Genomic DNA, 27321 nt, shown 5'->3' on the forward strand with positions numbered 1-27321 from the left:
TTTGCTCTCTTAGTCTGTAGGCTAAACTTTACAAAAAAGGACAGCGGCCGAGGGAATCTGTCATGTGACGTCTCTTTAGCTCTTCCTGGTAAACTTCCACTGCATGGTATTTCACACAAATAACTGTCCCACGTGGAATCATGTTCCCACTGCATCAGTAAAATTCGTATGTTATCTTGTGAGTTGTGAGGATCAAAAAGATGGAATTTACATCATGTTTCATATTAAAAGCTTAGAAGGGTGCCCGGAACTTAATTGCTTAATAACTATTGTTTTAGGAGGATATGTGCGTTTCAATACTTTGAGGGTAGAAATTGACTATTTGGGATGTGAAAGAGGCTTGAAAATGTTGGGTCTTCGAGTGGATGGCTCCTTTCACTTCTTTATATACACTCCAGAAGAAAGGGATCACTAAACAACTACCATGAAGTCTAAGTAAGCAAAGAGCAGAATTTGGGGATGATGCAGAAAAGCCATCAATCAATCATACATATATACACAGTTGTACTCTCAATTCCATGATTCATCAAAACCGTTTAGATTTTAAAATAACTTATTTCCACTCATGCAGATTGCCACGCCCTATTTCTCAACCCGGTTTTCACAGTGGTTCTCAACCTGTATCACGAATTCTTGTCACATGTGCAGGCTTTTTGCCCAGCTGAAAATGTGTTATTATTTTAGCACCATCTGTGAGAATACATGTTGAGCTCAGCAGGCCTTGTCATGAACTGTTAAATGAGGCCACAACTTACAGTTAAGAGGTGAAACACTCAAGGCTCGTGAAATCCCAAGCATGCATGAGTATAAATGAGCAAGACCAGGATGATAAACTCTCCTCCTCAGACAGGATCAGGATGCTAGAAGATGATCAACATAGGTGTTTAACCTGCATAGCGACCCAATGTTTGGAAACTATACTGCTGTAGTTGCCCTATAAATATTGCAGACCTTAGGGTTTTTAGTTTTTATGGATATAATCGACATGTAACACTGTATTAGTTTCAGGTATACAACGTGATTTGACCTAAGTATAAATTGCAAAATGATTACCACAGTAAGTTTATAGTTTGAGTCTTTTAATCCCCTATGGTTAGTACTGAAGTCAAGGACTAGTGTCAGGGTATTATTTAGGTTAAAGTAATGTGCTTGTTCAACTAATAACTCTGCTTTGGAAGTATCGACCTGTTGGTGAGTCTGTGCTCCTAAAACAAATGTTTGGTTCAGTAATCATTTTGCTGAACAGCCCAACAACTTTCAGGGTTTCTTTCTAAAACGTCATGGATTGATAGTTGGTACTACCTGCTGCCATTTATATTTTTGTCAGGTAATACAGTGTGATATAGCAATGGATAATAACCTTAGTATTTATTTTATGTTAAGTGCATAGGATGCTTTGAGATGGGGATACGTTGATTTCTTAAAAGCTCTTTATCGGGCGGCGTCTTAAGATGGCTGCCAGGGGGCCGGCTCCTGATGGAAGAAAAGATGTAGAGTGGGCTGCTACCTCCGGGCCTAAATGAAAGGGATATTGAGTTGAATTCTGAAGATGAAGCCCCATTAGCGAACTCTGGATTTAACTTACAGGAAGATAAAGAAGATGGGGCCGTTACAGAAACAGAGATCTCAGATTTCCCAACTGATGGACCAAAAGCCTGGAGTAGAGGCAAATGTAAATGCATATGAAGAATGCCCCTCTGGAATTCCCTTAAATATGTGGCATAACTTTCAAGAATTTCATTAAAAAACGTTCAACAGAAAACCTCAACTTCAGGATTCAGAGGGAAAAGAAAATGCTGCAGGAAAGGTAAATTGAAAAATGAAGATTCTCAAAAATGAACAGACCTCAAGTGAAACCCAGTGGAAGGAGCTTACTCAGTATTTTGGAATCAATGATAGGTTTGACAACCCCCGCCCCGCCCCGTTAAAAAGAAAAAAATTGACAAGTCAGGCCTTGAAAAGACCATAGGCCAGGCTGTGGAAGAGTGGAACACTGAGAAGGCTGAGGAACTCAGCAACCAGCTAGCTACTTGAGAGCTTGGTGTAAAAATTGCCAAGGCAGTTGCGTGCCACAACTTTGTAAAAGCCAAAAAGGACGCTGAAAATTCACAGGTTGCCCAAAAAAAGAAACTTGCATGGGGGTTTGAAGCAAAGAAGAGATAGGAAACCAAGAGCAACATGGGATATATGTAACTTGCCAGAGTTCCTCAAGACATTTGAGTCTTGACTTGGGTTTTTGCTTGAGTCTTCAACTGCTCAATTTACTGAAAAGATTTACCTGCTTATGTTAACTATGTCAGGAAACTGATAGATCGGAAAAATAAGCATAAAATTTGGGAGTTATTAAATCTTTTCAGTCTTTTTCTAAAAAAAAGGCTGTTTATCAACAAGACTGTAGAAATTTCTATTTGGATATATAGTGCTTGCTCATTTAAAGAAAAAACACTGACAAACAAACCTGAGAATATCATCAGTTTACTACCACTGGCAAAAAAGAACCATTTATTAAAGTAGATACAGAACACTTGTTTGCTCAAATTTTAATACTGCTTTACATTCTGTTTGTGAAACACTTCCTATTTTAATATGTTTATAACTAAAAATTTCAACTCATTACAGATTTTTCACTCATCAGACACACATTTGATAATCTTGAGGGGAAAAATACATCAAAGGCATATATACAATTATAGAAGTTCTTATTATACATGTAGCATGGAAGATACATTTATTACTTTTTACATATTCTAGAAGACATTCAAATGAAGATAAATAGACTCAAACTTGTTGATAAACTTCTGATGGTTGAGGTCCTTCATTTTATTTTTTGTGATAAGAAAATCCAAAATTATTAATGTTGAATTTCTCATCGTACATTCATCTAAAAACACAGTAAAAAAACTTGTAAAGGTTGTAGATTGGTTAATTTAGGTGTTTTATAGTGGCTTATTATCTAGTTAATTGACTGCTGGGGATATCTGCTGAAGAAATAAATCTGGAGAAAATTCTCCCAGTTATTTTTATCTGCTAAAGAAAACAAAATGAAAACAGAAAAAATAGTTGCAAAGCCACGTGATGTTATATTCTGGCCTAGTCCATCGTGTCTTGATGTGTTTTCTTTTTCATAAAGGTAAAAATCTGAAAAGAAATTTTTTCCCAAAATATAGATTTTTAAAAAATATATACATATAATATATAGAAGCTGAAATTATGCAAAACCAATGAACAAAACACCACAGTAGAGTGAGTAGGTGCAGCATATAGATTATAAAATGTCCCCACAGCAGTTTGGGGCTTCCCCCCCCCTTACCTGTTTCATGATTATAATCACACCCAAGTATTATCAAGCCTGAAATAAAGGCACTACTGACATCAGGTAGTGCAAAGAGCTCAGATACTTCTTTAAGAATAAAATACTTTAAATGAGTAGATGAAAATGCAAAATGGCACATTTTTCCAACTCATTCCAGTGTCAAAGCTTAACCCAAATATCTAAATATACAAACACAGCCTGGAAAAATTTTAGTGCAAATATGAAAAGTAATAGCATAATTTAAAGTTACTTAAATAAGGTATTGTGAGGGTAGGGATTGTTCTAGGAGGGTTCCCTCAGGACAGTAAATGTAATGGCATCTGGTGCAATGTCTTGTTAGAACTTTTAAAAAATCAAGACAAAATCAGAGGTGAAAACTCACCTACCTAAGTATTTATTATTTTAAATTCTAAGGGGACACTAAAAGGGTGATTTAATGAAGCTCAAAATATTTTCTTAGATTTGTTGATGGGGGTCAAAAATAACGTGAGTTCTCCGGAAGTCTGCACACACGATGCTGGTGTTCCATCGCCTACATGTTAGTGCGTCTGAGAAGCCCGGCGCAGGGCTGGGGGTCCCATCAGAACGTCTCATCATCATTGCAGTGGGTGGCCCAGTGCCCGAACACCTCACAGATTTCACAGTACGGACGCTCCTCGCTCCGACTGCCATGGTGTGTGGAGTGGGGGGGGTCCTCTGACGCCTGCGCCTGGGTGGGGCAGTCCTCGGTGTCGTGGAGGTCAAAGCAGTCACATATGTCACAGAAGAGGCGAGGTTTCTTCTTGGACTGTTTCTCCTGGTCGTCACTACAAATGTTAACATGTACAATCAGAAACTCATCTCTACCAGATGAAATTCAAGAGACAGTATCACCCTCAAAGAACAAAAAATAAGCAGAATTAATTATGGCCAAGTCTGGGAGCCTCAAGTAGACGTTCTACAGTCCACATTTTAAATTTTCACATCAAACCATTTATAGGGTTATATCACTCTCTTGCCAGATTTATGGAAATCGATTTATGGCCAAGGCAATTGTTTTCTCCAATCCACTGAAGAACTTAACTTTAAAAACCTTTATTTAGGTGGAACAAAGGTTCTGATCAGTACTGCTTAATATAAAATACCTGTCGTAACTGTTTAGGTCGTCCCCAGTCCCATTAAGGGCTGCTTCTGACATCATCTCCACCTTCATCTTGAGGTCTTGATTCTTCCTCTGAAGGTCCACTATTACTGAATTCAGGAAATCAATCTGATTTGTCCAGAAAAAGAAGAAACAAATGTATAGAATGTCTAAATGTACACTGGGGTATCGAGAACACCATGAAAGTACACTCTCACGCTGTGGCTACAGAATATGCTGCGCCTCACGGGGCGGGGGGGGGGGGGGGGCAGCGCACGCAACAGTGGCCATTCCTGAGCCCACATTTAAATGCTTTATATATACACACATACATACACAAAACTCTATAAAAAGCATAACCAGTCAATTGTTCCATTAAACTCTGGGACAAATCCAGAACTTTTATGCTCTGTAGATTTGAACAAGTTCAGGAAATTCCCCTCCGACCACCGCTTAACATCTACTGACTGGTCCCAGTGGAACAGTCAATACACGTTACCTTCAGACAAAAATGAAGGTATTTCAAAGAGAAGGCTCAAGCTCCCTTTCAGCTGAGGAGACAGTGACACATGGCGACAGGGCAGTGCTCAGGTACCACATGTACAAGGAACACCTGTGCCAAGATTCACTGAGCAGTGGGACAATGAGGTGACCATCAGGAGGAGACACTCGTCCTAATGTCTCCTTTCAAACCAAGGGCACTTTAAAAACAAAATGTTTTTACCCTCTTCTACATATAACAAAAAGGTCCAATTTCTCTAAATATCCACTGAATAAATCCTACTTTACAATATTAAAAATGATACATTTCACTTTTTAAAGAAATCCTGGGCCTAATTCTCTTGCCAGGACAAGTTCTGAAACAAAGCTAGCAATCACTAGCTTCGGGATTCTCTGCAGGAGACCCCTTCCAACACTGACGGGAAGTTTCATTTTCTAAGACTTTATCCTGTTAGGAGCTACACTGCAGGAAGAAGGAAAAGCCACAAAATGGATGTAAGTATAGTGGGAAACCACACACACACACACACACACACACACACACACACGTGATCACAAATTAGGAAACATAAAACAAACCATTTGCTGATTGGAAGAAAGTGTTGGCAGCGGCAGATGGAACAAACGGAAGCAGAGAAAGGGGAAAAGAAAACACCGTTAATTGAATCTATGCTTATCAGACGCACAGACGAAGCAGACAACACCATCAGGGTGAGTCAGTACACCTGCTGAATCCTTTCATGTCTTTCAAAGGAGATGTTGGATAACTAAAACAAACTGCAAACTCACTAAATTTTTCTTTATTTGAAGAGGATGGTTTTTGTACCTTTGAGTTTTGAACAGAATAAATATATCTAAAATGTCCTATTAAAATTGAAGATGGAAACTAGTTGGTCATGTGCAAGTACATTTCCAAATACAGAACAGTTTGCCTCCATATAATCCCATTTTTAAAACTAAGGCTGTTTTGATAATTTTGGCTTTGGGGAAACAGTTTTCAAGAACTCTGTCTTTTTAAGGTCAAGAGGAGCAAGGAATCTTTTGACAGAGCAATTCCACTTCTATGAGTTTGTCCTAAAGAAATACTAGTATATCTGCAAAATGATAGATGTTCAAGATAATTCATTACAACATTGTTCCTAATACACCTGAAAGATCAGAAACATCCCCGATGTCACGTCCACTGACGTGCTATACAGATACGCCACCATTTGTGTCCAAAAGGAGAGGAAAAGACAACTAGTTTTGGTTTTTATGTACATGTTTTTATATCTCTGGAAAGACTTTTTTTTTTTTAAGGTACCAATAAGAATGATAACCTGTTTAATGACAACCTGCTCGGGAACTGAGCAGATGAGAGATGGTGTGTGGAGGGAGATTTTCTACTGTATATATTTTTAATATTTATTGTTTAGACCATATGGCCTAATATTAAAAATACATACAGTATATTGCCTCTTCAAAAGGTTAAATGATCTTTTAAAATAGTGAGTAAGCCAAACAAAAAAAAGGAGTATTACCTGACTCTCTTGGGCTCTTTCATCCTCTTCTGCCTGAGTATCAGTATTACCTTATATTTAAAAAAAAAAAAAATGGAGCAGGATTCACAACACTTGCCATCTTTTTTTCCTGGGTTACTGCAACCAACGGGCCAGTGTCAGACACGTATTTTCATGTGAAATTCCCAAATGGGCCTCTTTGGGAACAGTGCATAGGTTCCTACCGGGCATCTGGAGCCCTGAGGGATGTACACAGACGCTGGCCCTCACCCGCCCGTCTTCTCCCTCGGGGGGCTGGCTCACTGGTGCGGAGGATGCCCATCACACCCACCTGGAACCCAAAGTAGCAAAGCAAGCGATCATTTGCTCACAAAGGGACCACCTCTGCCTTCCATCATGGCAGTGCGCGGACGTCTCCTATTGCGGCCATCACTCCAGAAGGGGGCATACCAGGCACGCCCCTGTGTGGAGGACCTGTGTCATGACTAGCCCTTATCTGATTCGGTGGTTGGGAGATCCAAAGGCAGATGGGCTCGGTCAGGGGCAGCACAACAGCCTTCCAAGGACATCTCACTAGCAACAGCTCCTCTGCAGGAAGCGGCGGTGTTGGAAAGAAGCACCATGTGGCCATCACTTTACCTGAGGAGCTGCCGAGCTGCCTCCTGTTTTCTTTGAGTTGAAGCTCCAGGTTCTTTACCTGGAGTTCAAGCTTCGCCTTATCCGACTCCAGAGACTGAACGACGGAATGCAAAGACTTGGCGGAGGCGCTCTCTCCCCTGAGCACTGTGACCTGAAACGCAGCAGGTTAGCTTAGGCTCGCAGCTGGAACAAAAGCAGGAGTGGCAACGGCCCCCCCAGGTGATACTCTACCTCATTTCTCAGCTTTTCCAGCTCTGCATCCTTTTCGGTGAGTAAGGCACTAGTAATACTGATGGATTTCTGCAAGGAAGCTTTTTCTTCATCTGCGTCTTTTATTAACTTGGATTCTCTAAAAGACCAAAGAGTTAAAAAAAAAAAATTCCAGAAATCAACCAAGTGAGTGGTGAGTGCACAACGGCCCTAGAACGAACACGCAATTAACTTGAGTTAACGTAAAGAAAAAAGTATTACGGGGAAGTTTTAAAGGGGCTGAGGCTATTATGCTTGCAAAATTTTACTTGAAATTTTACTCACTGTGAGGGAGAACAAGTTTACCTAGGCATAGACATGCAGAATCTGCATATCATTGTATCCATTTGAATTTAAAGAAACAAGTTAATAACTTTGGAAGAGGTAGAATTAACAAAACAAAACAAGACTGTTACCCCCAAAGAATTCTTTTAAAAATCTACCCTCCCAACTGAATTGTTATTTCTTGAATAAATTACTACCAAGCAATAACAACAATTAAAATACACACATGCAAAGCGGTTATACACGGATGTCATGCAGAGCAGTTTTATGCTGGAGGTATCGATTGGTTCTCACTAAGTTCAGTAAACTTTTCGCAACTTCTGAGAATGTGTTTTTGAGATCTTATGGGCCAAAACAGTCGCAAAGGTTATTACTGCTATTCATACTGAAGGAGTATGACTTTTCATCCACAGAATCTGGAAAGGACTTTACGTTGCTCATAGAGATTAAGGGTAATTACATAAAGGCTGGAACAGAAATGTTAAAATGGATTTCCAGGTGGAGAACAAAAGTACTTGGGGGGGGGGGGAGTCTGGAGGGAGGACGTCAGAGCGCTTGGTTTATGTTCTCAGCCTGCCTCAGCATTCGGTTGTCAGCAGAGGGAGTGGGACCAGGCCTTCATGAGAGGGAAACATTTATCCCGTAGTCAAGGGGTGGAAAAAGGAAGGGGAAGATGAAGGAAGACAGGGAGGGAGGGCAAAGACACAATTGATACAACCCAGAAGGGGAAGCTACTGTGTGCTTGTGTGTGTGTGTGTGTGTGTGTGTGTGCGCGCGCGTGTGTAACTTTTTGTTGTAAAAATTACATGTATTCAAAAGTGCCAAGCTCATGAAAGACAAGGAAAGACTGAGGAACTGTCACAGACTGAATAAAGGAGGCTGTGGAGGCATGACCACTGAATGCAATGTGGTTTCCTAGACTGAATCCCAGAAGAGGAAAAAGACATTAATGGAAAAACTGGGGAAATCTGAATAAAGTCTAGAGTCTAGATAAGCACACCGAACCACCGTTGCTTTCTCAGTTTTGACAAACATACCAAGGAGTGTATGATGGGCTTATCAGGGGACACAGGGTGAAGGGTACTCCGTGGGGACTCTCTGTGCTGCCTCGGCAACTCTTCTGCAAATCTCCATTTTAAAATAAAAAGGTTTTAAAAATTACATGCAGTGTGAAACAAGAGGGAAAGAGTCCTTGTGTATATCTATATCTATATAAGAGTCCCAAATATATTTTGGGAAAAACACAGACTGGGGAAAAAACGTCCTAGCTAGCCCTCAGGCCATCCAACCTACAACACTGCATTACTGTAGATGATCATCAGTGAGAGTTCAAAACTTCAACAACAAGCAGCCAAATCGCTCCTGGTTCTAGAAGAAGGAACGGTGAATGCGGAGCATGTCATGGTTCAGTCTGTTTTAGAACTGACTGGAAGGATTGGAAACTGAGGCCCAGGTTAGAAATGGCAGAATGTATGTCTGGTTAGTGAGACCCAAGATATCCGGCACACGAATTACAGAATTCTCATGATTTATGGTAAATTGAAATTCTACACAAAGATGAAAATATAAGTGTTGTATTTATCTTGTTGTGTGGCTTACACTTATACTTCAGAATAAGTAGTAAGAAAAGAATCTGAGACTTACAGAAATTTCTTCAATTTGACACCCAAGCGTGATATGAACACTGGAGAGTGGATGGGTATTGGTGCTGTTAAATCACTAAGTGAACAACACCTTGCTAGGAAATAGGATCTTGTTTAGGTCAAAACAAAGCAAAGATTTTAATGGAAGGAATGGACAGGTACTTCTTCCACCTGGAAAGTAAATATCTGATGTTATCCGAAGTTATCCAAAAAATCTGGGACTCAAGTTTCAATTAAACATATTTGGTAGTTTACTCTACTGTAAAAACTATTTCAAGAGCTTTACTTGTTATAAATCCAAGTCAAATTTGAAAAATGTACTTTAAAGGACGCCTGGGTGCCTCAGTTGGTTGGGCGACTGCCTTCGGCTCAGGTCATGATCCTGGAGTCCCGGGATCAAGTCCCACATCGGGCTCCCTGCTCAGCAGGGAGTCGGCTTCTCCCTCTGACCCTCTTCCCTCTCATGCTCTCTATCTCCCATTCTCTCTCTCAAATAGATAAATAAAATCTTTAAAAAAAAAAAAAGAAAAATGTAGTTTTAATGTTTTTACTGAAAAATACCAGGATTTGGGGATTACTGAACAGAGTTAAGTTCTTCTATAATCAGAACTCTAGGTAGCCAAAATCGCATAGGGTCTTTGTGTTAGGGAGGGAGAGACCACCAGCTGGCAGAAGAAGGTACAGGAACCGTTGTCTGCTTATCGCATACACAACCCCTAAGAGAGGCTGCCTTCTAAGAAGATGGCAAGCAGAACGTTTCTTGTACAAGTTATCAAAAGACACAAGATTAAGAAAGGGATCTGCCTTGTGATTTATATACCAAATGACAGGACAAATAGCCTTTGGCAGCTCATCTTTGTGGCAGATCTTCATTGCTGGCTTCTGAGGCTATTTCTAAACCCTAATCCCATTGTGCGAACCAAGAGGGACTAATTTAAACCACTTACCCACTTACGCTAACATTCCTGACATCTGAGTCACCAACCACACTGCCAGGGGGCCTCTGTTACCTTGAAACCATGCTAGCCAGAGTGACTTGTGTTACTCAAAGTATCAAGAAGTGGGGGGTGGGGGGGGCTGGATGGCTCAGTCGGTTCAACGGCTGCCTTCGGCTTGGGTCATGACCCCAGGGTCCTGGGATGGAGCCCCACATCGGGCTCCTTGCTCCGTGGGGAGCCTGCTTCTCCCTCTCCCTCTGCCTGCCGCTCCCTGTGCTTGCGCGCTCTATCTCTCTGTGTCCGGTAAATAAATAAAAAATCTCTAAAAAAAAAAAAAAGTATCAAGAAGGGAAGATAAACATGATACGAAAGAACAGCTATGGGGGCCAGAAATCTTTCCCCCCAGGGGAACATATTTGCCAGATTCTTTCCTTACTACTTACTTAAGAAATAAATTCTAGTAATAAAGCAAATACCTTAAAGTGTTACTGGGCAAGCTTTAAAAATGCAAGATAACAAGAACCAAATATTAGAAACATGAAAAGAAATGCAGGTACAGTAAGGAGAGCTAAATTTGCGCTGAAGTTCTTTGCTGTATATAGGTATAAAAACGGCGTGTGTGTGTGTGTGTGTGTGTGTGTGTGTGTGTGTATGTGTGTGTACTGCTAAGAATATTTTACAAAACAAAAGCAAGACACAGAGGGACAAAGGCAGCCAAAAAATATATACAACAATTTGTTTTACTAAAAATATATGAAATTTATTTATTATAACGTGGATAGACTTTCTTTAGTCTTACCATTAAAGACACACAGATAGAGCAAAGGAAGCAGGAGTAGGGAAGGGAAAAGAGAGGCTGAAATGAGCATTGGTAAGTAGCGCAAGCCCGAGACAGTCAGACAGTCAGCAACCCACAGTGAGCCTAATGAGCTGAAGTAGCACAGGACCTCTTCAGACTCGGTATCTCAGACGGTATCGCCAACCAGCTTCCATTCCTGACATTTATCCTGCATTTACACTAACCGAGTGAATTCTGACTCCAAAGAGTCCACGTCTGAGATTGGGGCTCTCAAGTCCCTGCAGTGACATCACAAAGCCTAGAGAAGGGAGGGAAACCAAACATGTTCCCAATCTGCTGCAGGCTTCAGTGGACAGAGGAACCCGCTTCTCCACTTCCATCAGGCAGAGCAATTCAAGGCTGGCTCTGCTCTGTCAGCTGTCTTGGAGCCTGTTTTGGAAGAGGTCTGCCTAACTTGGAAACCCGTTTCCAAAATAATGATCACATGTTTAAGTTAGGAGAAAAACCTTTACTACATGTTGCTGCAATTCAATGTTCAGATACCAAAAGACCGTAGCAAATACAGGACAATGCTACTATTGAATGTTAAGTAGTTTGTGCCTACAGGTCAGGAATAAGTTCTGCACTTCAATATAATGACCATTTGAATGACACAATTAGATACTAACTTGACTATGTATGTTCAATGATCACTGCTCAATTAAACTCTTGACTAAGATCTCAGTTCTTGCATGAATGACTACACTGCAAATACCTTTATGATTTAAGTACTTGCCAGCCTTTTAAATTAAGAGCATATCAAATTCTTTTCAGTACTCCATGCTCAATTTACTTTAACTATTACACACACAGACCTACATATGAATCCATTATCAAACTGGCTTTTAGAGGGCATTTAAGGGCCCAAATTATTAGCTAAAATATATTTGCATTCAGATTTCAGACATAACGTTCCATAAGGATTAATTTGACAACAGAACAGTGCTAAATAGGAGAAGCTAGGTTTTTTTAAAATTTTCACTTTCAGAAAAAATTACTATCTGTATCTGCATTTATTGATATAAAGAGTAATTTTCAAGAGACAGTCTTCTAAACTTATCCAGGACTTAAAATGGGAGCAAAGTTGGTGAAGTAAGAAGTGGCCTTAACAAGCACCCAAACTTGGTCCATCCTTTTAAGCCGTGAAAAAAGTTACAGGCCTGATAACATTTTGAAAGGCATGTAATTTAAAGTCACATGGTAAAGACTAAAGAAGCATAGCAGCTTTACTCTATTAAAAAAACAAAAAAGATTTAAGAGTAACAATAAATAAATAAATGTACAGTGAGAAAAGAGCCAGCATAAAAATCTGAAGCCCTCGGTCTTAGGCCTGCATCTGAGTTCTTGGCCAAGTTGCCTAACATTTTGGGCTTTCGTTTCATCGTTTGTAAATGCAAGCCCCGCCATATATTTCACTGGGTTGTTCTGAGATTGAGTGTGTGAATTATGAATACAAAGGGATAATGCCAGTACCTGCTGACTTACACCAGCCCATTTTCATATGCTCTCTCACCAGAATGTCACAGGAATAAGCCCTATTAGTTTTTTTCACACACCCCTGGTAACTGCATAGGGAGGTTCTCGTAACAGAGCCTTATCTATGTAAAAGAGCTGTGGGGGCCTGCACAGGTGCTGGGGAAGGAATGGCAGACCAGTCACCACAGCTCATGGTCGCCTGGAGAAAAGCTGGCTGGATTTGGCCGGGGGGGGGGGGGGGGGGGGGGGGGGGGTTGCTGATGAGCCATATGCGCATTCTGGTGTGAAACTTTACAGAAGAAGGAATCTAAGTATTTCTTAATTAAAAAAAGAAAGGAGGAAAGGCAGCCCGGGACTGAAGCCTGACGTCCTTTAGAATGTAGCTTGTGGATCCCACTATCTGTGGGTTGACTAAAGCCCTCAGTTCCTAAGCAACCGCCATGTTGGTGGGAGGAAACACTGTCAGAGCAAAACACGTGAGTCAGTGGTGAAACTTCCTTCTCTCTGACAAGAATAAAATCCTTTGCAAGAGCACTGAAGAATTCTTGATTGAGATATTCTTAAAGAGTTACTTTTAGTTTCATTAAGAAAAAAAAAGTGCATCCCCACTGCGCTGCCCATCTATCTACTCAGTACCGCACAGGCTGCTGTTCTGAGCAAGAGCACGCACCACGTCTGCTTGGCATGCAGCATAAAGCACAGAATTTCTCTAGACACAAACTGCACATTTTAAAAGAGCAGACAGAGCCTGTCAGGATTTAGAAGCATCAAGCTTCTAAACGGTTATTTCTCTGGGCCGGTTTATCCTTACTCAAAAGTGCTGGAAGGTTTCCATTTCAATATCATTTGATTATCATGAAAGAGTAACAAATAACAAGGCTCTTTTCTAGAAAAATAGAAACATTCAAATTCATGCTAACACATTATTATTGAAAAGTTAAAGTTTTTATATAATGCAATCAGTATTTATACGCTGATTAATTACTCTATGTAAAATTACAGCATTTTTAGCTCCTGAAAATGAGGAGGTGACAGCAGTAATAATGAGACAATCTGATCTCAGAACACTTCTGAATAAATGCAACTGAAGGAGGCTTAAAAATTAACCTATTCTTTGTCTTGGTAATTAATACTGTAACTTTTGCAAATACATTTTCATCATTTATCAGTTATGAGCACCAAACTATCACAATCCAATTCTCTGAAAAGAAGGTGGTATGTTTTCTACAAGGCACCATACGCATCATGTTCTGACGTTTTCCTAATTAAACACATACACGCAACAATAAACACAAAAAGAAAGCCTACCTCTTTTTCATTTCTAACAACTGATTATTGAGCACAGATCTCTCCTCTTCTAGCTGAAAAAAAACACACACAAAAAAGTTCAGTTCATTAGAGAAGTCCACAGAGAGACCTATTTCTCATTCCACATGTCCCATTCCCAGGCTCCGGGGCAGCTAAAGCAATGGGCCTTCCTCACTGGCGATGAAAAAAATAGTGGTTAGTACATCATGTACAGTTGTTAATTTACAAATCACTTATGACGCGAATGACTCTCCTTCCTCAGAGCAGGCTGTATCTTCAACATTCGATAAATGTTTCATTCATTTCTTAAATGAATGAGTGAAAGCTTCACTGTTAACATTCTGGCTCCTTCCTTCACCGAAATCACACAGATCAAGTGTCACTAACTCATGGGGAGGCTAGGAACAGGCTGTTTACTCCGCCTGGGCCTCATTTCATGCCTTCCACATTCCAGGCATTGGTTTCTCACCTATAAAACAAGGAAGTTAGAAGAGAATTTCCAGTAGCCCTTCAGTTCTAAAATTCTATTCTACGAAGGGTGAAAAACAAAAGACTCAGTTAATTAATCCTGTGAGAGAAGACTCACCCCCACCCCCTGGTCTGTACCACACAGAGTTTATTATATTGAAATACCAATTTCAACTCACACTGTTAATAAAACTAAGGGGTGAGGGGCGCTTGAGTGGCTCAGTGCGTTAAGCGTCTGCCTTCAGCTCAGGTCATGACCCCGGGGTCCTGGGATCGAACCCGTGTCCCTGTTCTCGGGCTCCATGCTCAGTGGGGAGCCTCTTTCTCCCTCTGCTGCTCCCCCTGCTTGTGTTCTCTCCACACCCCCCAAGTAAATAAATAAAAAATCTTAAAAAAAAAAAAAAGCCAAAAATCAAAGGGGTGAGAACACTCCTTTGTGGGTTTTTTCCCCCCCAAATCAAAGAATAACACCAGACTATGGAATGGTTTCCAACAGCCCAGAATTTAAGCTACTGGCTCACTATATGTAGCTATAGTCTTATTTCCGATTTTGTATCAGTTATGCATATGCTTTGCTATGAGGTCTTCATACTATTAAAGTTCTTAAATATACATAAACGTGTTTTGAACATAAAATTGTATTTATCACAAAATCTATTGAGACTAAACATTCAGTTTTTTCAATGTAAACTCTGCTTTCCTAGTCCACTAGAGATGTATGCTTTTGCTGCATGAGTAATTCACAAAAAATATTTAGAAATTTTTAAAGAGTGAAAGGAAGGAAAAAGGGTGGGAGACAAACCTTAAAAACTAAAATAAGAGGGAGAACATCTGGAGAGTGGGATGTGGAGATGAGAGGGGTTTTCTTTGTTTTTCCTTCATGCCCTTTTATACAGTTTATATTTATTTTATAAACAAGGAAGCTGTTTTATAATTAAGAGTAGGTACTGAGAAGTACCTACAGAGAAAATACGAATTATTAATAAACACGTGAAAAATCATTCAACACTTTAAAGAACAAGTATGCAGAGATTTTCCCTCTTTCTTGGAGGGTGCATTGTGCCTGAATTTCCATGGAACAGAAATTTGAAATACTTATGGTACGGGTTTCTTTATAAGAGACGTTTTTTCCTTCTTCTCCTTCAGGACCCAATCCAGGTTGACAAGTTCATTTCCTAGTTACGTTTCTTTAATCTAATTCCTCACTGTTTCCTTATTTTTTGTGACCTTGACATTTTTGAGGCACACAAGTGAACACAATGTCAATTTGGATTCATCTGATGTTTCCGTATGAATAGAGTCAGAGCACACACTTTTTGGCAGGAACACCACAGAACTGATCCTGCGTTGTCCTCAATAGGGATCAAAGGGCACACAATGTTTTTTGATAAGGGTAACTTTGATCACTTGGTTGAGGAAGTATCTTCCATGTTTCTCCACTGTAAAGATATTATTTTTCTTTGTAATTAATACGTATTTTGTGAAGAGATACTCTGAAGTATAAGCATAAATGTAAACATCCTGCTCCTCAGCAAAATGTCAATCCATTTCTTTTAGCACCAACTGATGAGTCTTCCCTAAATAAAATACTACCATCATGGTTACCCAATAGTGATTTTCTAATTCCATCATTTCACCTATTTATTAGTTATCATTTCACTGTAAGAAAGGGCCTTCGTTTTTCCTCCATTTATTTATATCTACCTGTTTCCATGATACACCATGGTTTCTAATGTTAATCAATAGGCTATACTCCATAACTATATTTCTTTTGATATTTAAATTATCTCAGATTTGGCCAGTGGGAGCCCCTTCAACATGATTATGATGTGCTTTTGACTAATCTCCAATATTCTTTAAGTACTCCCTTGCTTCCTGGTATACAAGATATTCCAGGTTCATCTTGTACTCTCTCTGTCCCAGCCCTGGAATCAGCCATTTCTCTAAGAATCTTTTAAATGCAGAAGTACACTTAAAACCAAAATCTAGGTGCTAAGTGTACTCACTAACATTAGAGTGTTGTTGCTTCTAAGCCCTGTCAGTGTACTTGATCAAAATTTAAAACTGCTGGTCTTCAAAAGATACTTTTTTTTTTTAAAGATTTTATTTATTTATTTGAGAGAGAGAGAATGAGAGATAGAGAGCACGAGAGGGAAGAGGGTCAGAGGGAGAAGCAGACTCCCTGCCGAGCAGGGAGCCCGATGTGGGACTCGATCCCGGGACTCCAGGATCATGACCTGAGCCGAAGGCAGTTGCTTAACCAACTGAGCCACCCAGGTGCCCTTCAAAAGATACTCTTAAGAAAGTATAAGGACAAGCCACAGACTCGGAAAACACTTGCAAAACACAACCTGATAAAGAACCTGTATCCAGAACTTACTAACAACACTCACAACTCAATAATATGCATACAACCAAATTAAAAAATGGGAAAAGAGGGCCCCTGGGTGGCACAGTCAGTTGACAGTCTGACTCTTGGTTTCTGCTCAGGTCATGATCTCCGGGTCCTGGGATGGAGCCCTGTGTCAGGTCCATGCTCAGCACGAAATCAGCTTGGGACTCTCTCTCCCTCTGCGTCCCCCTCCCAACTCTCTCTCTAGAATAAATCTTTTTTTCAAAAATGGGCAAAAGATCTGAATAGACACTTGACCAAAGAAGAGAGATAAAAGGCCAATAAGCACATGAAAAGATGCTCAAAATCATTAGTCAACAGGGAAATGCAAATTAGAACACCTGAGATACTTGTGTTACAATTTCTAGTTTCATTCCATTGTGGTCAGAAAACATACTTCACATGATTTCAATCCTTTTAAATTCAATGCGACTATTTATGGTCTATTCTGGAGAATGTTCCATGTGCACCTGAGAAGAATGCATATTCTGCTCCTGTTGGGTGGAGCGCTCTACAGATTACTGTTAGGCTAGCTGATTCATAGTGTTATTGAAGTCTGTATCTCCTGTTGATCTTCTCTCTAGTTGTTCTATTAGTGAAATAGGGTATTGAAGTTTGAAGTCTCCAACTATTATTGTTGAATTGTCTATTTTTTTTTCTTAGGGTTTTAAAGATTTTTATTTATTTACTTGAGAGAGTGAGAGAGAGTACAAGGAGGGGCAGAGGGAGAGGGAGAAGCAGGCTCCCTGCTAAGGAGGGAGCCCAACTGGGGACTCAATCCCACGACCAGAGCTGAAGGCAGATGCCTAACTGACTGAGCCACCCAGGTGCCCTATTTCTTCAATTCTATCAATTTTTGCTTTGCATATTTTGGGCCTCTATTATTAGGTACATATACATTTATAATTGTTATATTTTCTTAATTTTTTATCACTATAAAATGTCTTTCTCTGTCTCTAGTAACAATTTTTGTTTTAAAAGCCTATTTGGTCTGATATTAGTATAGCCACTCCAACTCGCTTTTGGTTACTACTGGCAGGGAATATCTTATTCCATCCTTTTACTTTGAGCCCATTTGTGTCTCTGAATCTAAGCTGTGTCTCTTACAAACAGCATACACTTAGATCATCGTTAAAAAAAATTCATTCTGGGGCGCCTGGGTGGCTCAGTTGGTTAAGCGACTGCCTTCGGCTCAGGTCATGATCCTGGAGTCCCGGGATTGAGTCCCGCATCGGGCTCCCTGCTCAGTGGGGAGTCTGCTTCTCCCTCTGACCCTCTTCCCTCTCATGCTCTCTATCTCTCATTCTCTCTCTCTCAAATAAATAAATAAAATCTTTAAAAAAAAAAAATTCATTCTGGGGCGCCTGGGTGGCTCAGTCGTTAAGCGTCTGCCTTCAGCTCAGGTCATGATCCCAGGGTCCTGGGATCAAGCCCCGCATCAGGCTCCCTGCTCCGTGGGAAGCCTGCTTCTCCCTCTCCCACTCCCCCTGCTTGTGTTCCCTCTCTCGCTGTGTCTCGCTCTGTCAAATAAATAAAATCTTTAAAAAAGAAAAACTGAACAGAAAGTATAGACATTTCTCATACACTCCCTGTCCCCACACATACACAATCTCCTACACTATTAACATCCCACTAAATCTACATTGACACATAATTATCACCCAAAGTTCATAGTTTACTTTAGCTTCGCTCTTGATGGTGTACATTCTAGGAGTTTTGATGAATGTATAAAGACATGTATCCACCACTGCAGGATAACCAAAATAGTGTCACTGCCCTAAAAATCCTTGGTCCTCTCCCTATTCATCGTTCCTTCCCCTCTTTACCCCTCCCACAACCACTATCTTCTTCTTGTCTCCACAGTTTTGCCTTTTCCAGAATGTTGCATCTTTGGAACCATACGATATGTAGCCTTTTCAAATTGGCTTCTTTCACTTAGTAATATGCATTTAACATTCCTCCATGTGGTTTCATGGCATGATGGGCCATTTCTTTTTGGTGCTGAATAATATTCCATCATCTGGATGACCACAGTTTATTCCCTCACCTACTGAGGGACATCTTGGTTGTTTCCAAGTTTTTGGCAACTGTGAATAAATCTGCTATAAACACCCATGCACAGGCTTTTGTGTGGATTTAAGTTTTTAGTTCATTTGGGTAAATACCAAGGAGCACAACTGCTGGATCTTATGGTAAGAGTATGTTTAGTTTTGTTAGAAACTGCTGAACTGTGTCCCAAAGCAGCTGTACCATTCTGCATTGCCACCAGCAATGAATAAGAGTTCCTATTCCTCCACAATTTCACCAGCATTTGTGTTGCCAAATGTTTTAGATTTTGGCCATTCTGAGAGTTGTATATTATCACATTGTTAATTTACAATTCCCCAATGACATGATGTTCAGCTACTTTTCATATGCTAATTGCCATCCACATACCTTCTTTGGTGAGATGTCTATTCAGGACTTTGGCTATTTTGTAATTGGGTTATTGATTTTCTTATTGTTGAGTTTTAAAAGTGCTTTGTATATTTCGAGTAACAGATGTATCCTTTGCATATTTTGTATATTTCATATATTTTGTATATTTGTATTATTTCGAGTAATCAGATGTATCCTTTATAAACATTTTTTCCAAGTCTGTGGCTTGTCTTATTCTCTTTTCACACTCTTTCACAGAGCAAAGGTTTTTAATTTTAATAAAGTTCAGCTTATCAATTCTTCTTTGTGGATCATGTCTTTGGTGGTCTTGTTCCTAAAAAGTCACCACTGTACTCTAGGTCATTTAGGTTTTCCCTGGTCTTATTTCCCAGGAGTTTTATAGTTGTGCATTTTACATGTAGGCTTATGATCCATTTCAATGCAGTTTTCATAAAGGATGTAATATTTGTGTCTAGATTCACTTTTTTGCATGTGGATGTCCACTTGTTACAGGACTATCTCTCGAAAAAAAAACAATCTTTGCTCCATTGTATTGCCTTTCCTCCTTTGTCAAAAATCGGTTGTCTATATTTATGTAAGTCTATTTCTGAGCCCTCTGTTCCACTGCTCTATTATTTTCTCAATCCCACACTGTATTGATTACTATATCTTTATACTAAGTCTTGAAGTCAGGTCGTGTCAATCCTTCAACTGTGTTGCTCTTCAATATTCAGTTGTCTATTTGGGGTCTTTCACCTCTTCATATAAACTACAGAATCAGTTCTCAATAGCCACAAAATAACTTGCTAGGATTTTGACTGAAATTTCATTAAATCTATAGGTCACGTTGGAAGAGCCAACATCTTTTTTTTAAGATTTTATTTATTTGACAGAGAAAGAGAGAGAGAGATATCACAAGCAGGGGGAGGGGCAGAGGGGGAAGCAGACTCCTCACTGAGCAGGGAGCCCAATGCGGGGCTGGATCCCAGGACCCTGAAGGATCATGACCTGAGCCAAAGGTAGATGCTTAACCGACTGAGCCACCATCTTGACAATACTGAGTCTTTCTATCCATGCACATGGGCTATCTCTCCATTTATTTAGTTCTTCTTTGATTTTGTTCATCACAGTTTTGTAGTTTTTCCTCAGAAGCTGTACACATTTTGTTAAATTTACCTAAGTATTTCATTTTGGGGGGTGTTTATATAAATCATATTATGTTTTCAATTTCAAATTCCACTTGTTCATTTCTGGTATATTAAACAGAGATTTGACTTTTGTGTATTAAACCTCGTATCCTGAAAATCTGTTGCAACCACTATATGTTTGTATTTTCAAATACACATACACATAGGTATGATCATTCTTTGTCAAGAATGCTGTTGATTGTGTGGCCATAGGGCGGGGGACTGTGACTGAGTGAGGCCAATACATATGAAGTAGCTCTTTACACAGTGCATGCACACGTCAACTTAGTCTCTAACTTTTATTCCTGGTTGCTTTCTTCCACTTTCTTTCCACTCTATTACCTCATGTATTGTTAATCATACTCTTTCTGTAATTTGTCTATGCTTTTCTCCTTCTTCTTCCCTATTTTTTTTCTTGCAAATGTTTTAAACTCACATTCACTAAATAATCAAAATTAACATCACCAGTAAATGGGATAAAGCAACATCACATGCCTCTTGGAAGGATATATCAATTATCTTCCTGCTAAAAATGCATAACCATCATGATTAAACATCACACAAACCCAAAATGAAGGCTTTCATACAACATCATTGGCCTGTTCTTTAAAAAAAAAAAAAAAAGTCAAGTCATAAAAGACAAAGGCAGAAGCACTCCAGATAAAGAAAATGAAAGAGACTTGAGTCGGTGAATGAAATGCATGATCCTGGATTAGATCTTGATCCAGATGGGGGGTGGGGACTATAAAGGACATTTAGTAGGACAACTGCCTAAACAGGAATATGGTCTGTACATTAAATAATAGTGTTAAAAATTCCTGATTTTGGTAACTGCATTGTGGTTAGGTAAAAACAAGTCCTTACAGTATGAGTATCCTGTGTTCTCTTTCTATAACTTTTTGCAAAGTTTGAAATAATTTCCAAATAAAGTTAAAACATGAGTCTGTTCTTACCTGTAGCTCCCTGAGCTGTTAGCTTAGTTGTCTATTTACTTGCATTTAGTGCTCACACCAGTACTAGTCCTTTGGCCGTAATTTCTCTTTAGCTAAATCCTGAATTTTGATTCATGACCAGATTTTATCATCAAACAGCTTACTTTCCAGAAGGACTCACAGATGCTACAGCTTCTAAGTTCTTTCATGATGTTTTTTCAGATGTTTTTCGAAAACATCTGCCTGTCTAATCTGTGTAATAACTGCCAGGATAGAACACTCCTGATTATATTTTCGGTCCCTTAGAACTTTGGGAACAGTGTGGCACAGTTTTCTGGCATTGAATGTGGCCATCGTGGGTTGGCTGGGTTTTGTTTGTTTTTGTTTTGTTTTTACCTTTTTATAAGGAATATGCCTTTTCTGCCTGGGCAGAATTCTCTATTTCTGAATTTCATTAATAACCAGTATATGTTTTGGTGTCAATTGCTTTGGACCAATATCCTCCTCCTCCACCACCACCTGCCCTGGGTTCCCTGACTGAGCTTCCATACAACCTACCACCTCCTTCCTGTATCAGACTCAGTTCCTCACTTGGGGGAAATTTCCTTATTTTATCCCCTAACATTTTCTTCTGTCGCATATGGTGAATTCCTTACTTCAGAGATGCTACTTATACTCATTAGGATTATCTGTGTCCTCCACAGCTACCATCTTTCCCCTGATGCTTCAATTATCTTTGTTTCCCTCTTTATTATGACTAGCTCAAGCCTTTCCTTCAGATGTTTAGAAATGTTCATTAGGCTCCTTTCTGTTGCTGATTTATTTAGCAGTCCTGACATGGTGCTGTTTTGGTTTTCACTCAGTTCCTTAACTCTTCACTTCTTCTGTTCCACTTGTGTCACTTTATCATCTCTTTGAACCCTTGTTTTATTTAAGTCACTAAGGTTTTTATATAACACGAAGCAATATTCCACTTTGGGTAATGCTTTCTCATGGCCTGAATCCCTCATCTCTCTTTGGATTCCTGTGTTCCTTTTTTTTCTTCTTTTGGTACAAAAGGCATTCAAGGATTCATCTTATTATGGGCAGCTCTACCTAGACCTTCTGCTTGTTCACATGTGATATAAATTCATTTTCCCTGATACCTATCTGGCTTTATCTGAGACCTTTAATCTTCATCTCCAGGGTACTATGGGAAAACTGGGCACCGTCGCCTATACATTTCTGTAGCTGGAGGGCTGTAGGACAAGGCTGGAGGGGGTGATTTTAAGGGAATGTACACAATCTGTTGGAGGTCTCTTTTGTGGATTTTTCCTTTAGTGCCCACTCTGAACAAAGGTAATCCTATTCCTGCAGGAATATGTCTTCAGGCTTTAGTCTCATGCAGATACTACAAAATTGTCTTTTTCAACATCTATTCTCACCTCCTCTGCTGCCTTCCCTTCCCAGAGATGGGAATGCAGCCTCATTTATGGCTGGATGTGGTTACATGACACTATCACAGAGACAGGAATTTTCCTCTCCAAATTAAAAGACAAAACCATGTAAAGAGAGTAAAGAGAAGGCCTTTCTGTCTTTCCCCACTTGGCCCTCCCCCACTTCCTCCTGGAAAGTTTTGCAATGCCTGGAGATGCAAGAGCCCTGGTGACCAAGGGGCTGACTGTACATGCTAAGGGTAACAGCAGAGCAGAAAGAAAGGGCAGGGTTCCCTGAGGACATTCTTGAGTAGAGGACTCACCTGGACTGCCCACCTGTGGACTTATTATCATTTGCTAGGAAGCCCCCCATCCTTTTACTTAAGCCACGCTTTGTTGACTAGCTATGGAAAATGACAACCAGTAGTTCTTCCTGCTGCTGGCAGAATCCTGAGATGGTCAAAGAGGGCTTCCAGCCTCAAGGATTCTTCTGTGACTTTTCTCCCCGGCTGACTATTCACCTCTTCAATTTAATTTTCCCTAAATTGGGTTTGGCAGAAGGATGGGGAGAAGCAGAGTAAAAATTCTCAGGATTTTGGGGCACCTGCGTGGCTCAGTCGGTTGAGCATTGAACTCTTAATTTTGGCTTCGGTCATGATCTCAAGGTTGTGGGATCAAGCCCTGCGTCAGGCTCTGTGCTGGCCATGGGGCCTGCTTGGGATTCTCTCTCTCCCTCTGCCCCTCCACCCCTTCTCGATCTCTCCTCTCTCTCTAAAAAAAAAAAAAAAATATTTCTCAGGATTTGCTACACATTTCCTTTTCTCTTATGACTGGGAACAGTGTCAACAGAGTCAAACCACAATCATGTCCCTTTCCCTGGTTGTCAATTTTAATGTTTACAGCATGAAGCCGATTGGCTTTACTGGATTTTCCTGGAGACATTTTTTTAATAATCAGAAGAGTGTGTTCACTTCATTAGGTATTGAGGGAGAAGAATTCTGTGATCAGTTTCACTCAGCCCTATTTGCCCAGAAGTCTCCGAGCTCAGATTAAAATTACAATGGCTAATGTACACTGTTTTAAAAAATAAACTATGACAAGCTAAAAACAGTGTTGCCTTGGGGTGCCTGGCGGGCTCAGCTGGTAGAACATGCGACTCTTGATCTTGGGGTCATGAGTTAGGGCCCCATGCTGGGCAGTAGAGTTTACTTAAAAATGGTGTTCCCTTTCTAAACATTCACATCTGCGAATCCAGGCTTATTTAACATTTGCAGGCAATTATTCATAAATCAATCTAGATGGTAACCCCAATTTTTTGTAGACTGCATTTGCTGTAACCTCTATCAGAAAGAAGTGTTGATAAAGTACAGTTATTGAGATCTAATCCCTGTCTAGCTTCTACAAACCAACCGTAACCTCATTTTGCAAGTAATCAGGAAGGGGAATGGGTGGAGAAATCAACACTGTTGCCAGAGTGACAGCTCAATGTATCTGCAATCCTTACAAAGGGGAATACATGGGAGGTTTGGAAATGATGCATCAGACATTTCAAAAGTAACTATTTCAGGTGACTATTTCTATAGAAGAACTCACATTATTATGATTATTTTTAGTATTCTCTAGGACAGGAAATAATGCTCTGTATCATTTCCATTAATCTTGAAACTACATGACCCTGCCTCATTTTGCACTGTATGCTTCCACTCTCCATGGAGGGCACACGCCCCGCTCATTTGGTGATCAGGCTTCTGGCAACCACAACTCTCCATGACAAAGCTATGATACTGGAAGTAACTGAATCATGTAAAAAAGTAGAAAGAGTAGTCAAGGTTTCTGCATCCTGAGGCCCTGGCTAAAAACGAGATATGCATCTAATCACTCGCTCATTCATTCGAACCTACATACCAGGCGCTGTGCTTCCCACCATCTCACAGCCTGTGCGGGGAGAAGCAGAAGAAACAGCCACAACACAGTGCTGTGATTGTGACAGAGGATCGTGGAGACTGCTACCTGAACACAGAGCAGGAAGCAGCTAGCCCTGAGGCTGGAGGAGACGTTCCCCATGTGGGGATGGGGGGAGAAGAGCTGTCAAGGTGGACATGTGAACGGCAGCTGACCAGGTGTGGCAGAAAAACATGAGCCAACAGCGTGGACGGTGTCAAAAGAGGAAAGTCAAGAATGTAGGTGGTGGCGCCAAATGTTCACAGAGGATGGAAAGGAAGCCACGCACTTGTGCAATCACTAGGTAAGCGATGACTCAAGCAAGAGTCATATCAGTGGTGCACTAGCGGTGGCGAAAAGCAGACTGCAAGCGACTGGGAAGAAAATGGGAGGTGAAATTAAAGGCAGAAAACAGTACTCCTTTTAAAAGTTTGGAAGTAAAGAAAAGAAGATTGGGCTATAAGTGTGAACAGTATGGCAAGATTTAGAACCACTTTTAAGGGGCGCCTGGGTGGCGCAGTCAATTGAGTGTCCAACTCTTGGTTTTAGCTCAAGTCAGATCAGGATCTCAGGGTTGTGAGATGGAGCCCCATATGGGGCTCCACACTCGGCAGGGAGTCTGCCTGAGATGCTCTCTCTCCCTTTTCCTCTGCCCCTCCCCCTGCCATGCTCATGCACCCTCTAAAATAAGTAAATCTTAAAAAAAAAAAAAAAAAAAGGACTGCTTTTAAGAGAATGAGAAGGATTTTCCAACCCACAGAAGATCTGAAGTGGCAATCACACATTGCAGCCACTGGCAGGGATGCAGACAGACTTCGGGAGGGACGGTGACAGTCTGAATGGAGAAAGGAGACCGAAAACACCCAAAGCAGACACATAAACAAAATGTGGTACCTGCATCCAATAAATACCATTCAGCCCTGACTCCTGCTACAACACGATGAACCCTCAAAGCAAGATGATGAGTGAAAGAAGCCAGTCACAAGAGGTCATCACAAGTGATGGGAAGTGACTACTTCAACGGGGAGGGGGTCTCCTTTTGGGGTGATGAAAATGTTCTGGAACTAGACAGAGGTGACAACCGCACTGCATGATGAATGTACCAAATGCCATTATACACTGTAAAATGGCTAAAACAGTAAAGTTTGTTACATGTGTTTACGCACGCGCACACACACACCCCGAAGCAGCATGAAACTGGTCAGGCCATCAGGAAGGAAAGTGAAGGTGAAAGCCAACAGTCAATGGCGATTATATAATTATGACAATCTTCATAATCGTCAGTTATCAAGAAGAGGTAAGTTATGTTAACCATGAGGCTGAACAATACGAAACTGCAAAACAAGCAATTTCATATGGTTCAATCTACTCTGTTCCTTTTTCAAAGACAGGGCACTCTGTGACAGTCTGTAAAGATTTCTGTGACTATTGATGCCAGATATACCAAGCCTCTCACAATCCCAACCAATCCTGATTTTTGCTCCCCTCCCCCCCCAAAACAAGTACCCCACTTGGGAAAGGCAACTTCCACAATTTCCTTTGGAAAGGAGAATGTCTGATAGGGAGAGCAGACAAAAAAGAATGCACACATGTGGGTTTGGTTTCTGGTTTTGCCAGCTCTGTTCCAGAGGACTAGGAACAGAGGAGTCCTTCCAACTCCAAGATACAATACTTCACGGGGGGCGCATGATGTCCACTAGTCAGTCAGGTCAAATGAGAATTTCTATCTAAAAGTGGAAACTAACATCACTCCCCAACTTTGACCAACCAGTCCTGCTCATGATCAGCCCTCCTAATCTCAGAATATCCTACATCTTTTTAAATTGATAGAGAATAAGTTCTACAAAATCACTGTCTCAGGGAGGTGGGGATTCTTTTATTTCGATAAATGACCTCACATCCAATTGACAAACAGGAAATCAAATAGCCCTCATCGTGAAGAAAGTAATCCCAGTGAGATGCTGAAGATGCAGAACAGATTCTGGGGTGTCTTGGGCTTTCTAAGCAAAAAAAAAAAAAAATTATATATATATTTTCTTGCTGCGGGAAAAAAAAAAGAGTACATTTCTATAGCATTACTTGACCCCCACCTACCACATTCCTAGCTCACAGTTTTTCTTTCTTTCTTTTTTATCTAAAACAGTAATAATTATGAAGTAAGTAGAACTAAGTTTTAGTCTCAGTGTAGGATAGGAGCCAGGGAGCAGGCCCCAAGTTAATCTGACATGAGTGCAGGTCTTGGCTTCACTGTCTAGATGCGTGTCCTTAGCAAAATGGTACACTTTAGAGCCTCAGCTTGTCTACAAAATAACCTTCCTATCTCAGAGGTAAGTTATGATGAGTATGAAACAGACAAAGCCATCAGTTCGATAAATGTTTAGTGAATTACAATGCTACTAAATGAAGGAATCAGGATAGAACTCAGGTCCTAGGTCAGTATTTAACACATGCCCTGTCAGCCTCATCTGCACTGTTTTAAGCTTAGAATGTAATGTTCCTGTAGTAATACAATTAAAATTCTTTCTTTTTTCTAAAAGCAGGGTTTCTGCCAAACATGGTCGCTCTGTAGTATATTTCTAAACACAGCTGATCAATAACTTGGCTTGACTACAGTAAGTAATAAGGTGAAATTTGTAATTTTACGAAAGTAAGCAGTACTCTAGATTCCTGGAGATTACACAGTAAGAGTAACAGAGCCAGTGAATTAATCAGTCTTCTGTAGACTAAGGTGGCTTCTAAATTATTTTAGATGGGTGATT

General features: G+C 40.4%; 1 protein-coding gene and 1 pseudogene across 3 annotated transcripts in view; one reads left to right on the forward strand and one right to left on the reverse strand.

Annotated features, from left to right (window-relative positions):
* The first annotated feature begins 1488 nt into the window (after positions 1-1488).
* On the forward strand, positions 1489-2304 carry LOC114200392 (protein FAM204A pseudogene; annotated as a pseudogene).
* Positions 2305-2459: 155 nt separating this feature from the next.
* Positions 2460-27321, reverse strand: part of CLIP1 (CAP-Gly domain containing linker protein 1) — a 118141-nt gene continuing 93279 nt past the window's right edge. For all 3 annotated transcript variants that reach the window (XM_028092514.2, XM_028092512.2, XM_088019575.1), the window contains 6 exons: positions 13810-13862; positions 7304-7421; positions 7073-7223; positions 6455-6504; positions 4438-4562; positions 2460-4119 (listed from right to left, as the gene is read on the reverse strand). In XM_028092514.2, coding sequence (XP_027948315.1) covers positions 3894-4119; positions 4438-4562; positions 6455-6504; positions 7073-7223; positions 7304-7421; positions 13810-13862 — 723 coding nt within the window. In that variant the 3' untranslated portion in view covers positions 2460-3893. The remainder of the gene's footprint in view (positions 4120-4437; positions 4563-6454; positions 6505-7072; positions 7224-7303; positions 7422-13809; positions 13863-27321) is intronic.

This window comes from Eumetopias jubatus, unplaced genomic scaffold (assembly GCF_037043125.1).
Source record: "Eumetopias jubatus isolate StellerSeaLion01/CBP00866 unplaced genomic scaffold, mEumJub1_p1.0 scaffold_16, whole genome shotgun sequence".
Lineage (NCBI taxonomy): Eukaryota > Metazoa > Chordata > Mammalia > Carnivora > Otariidae > Eumetopias > Eumetopias jubatus.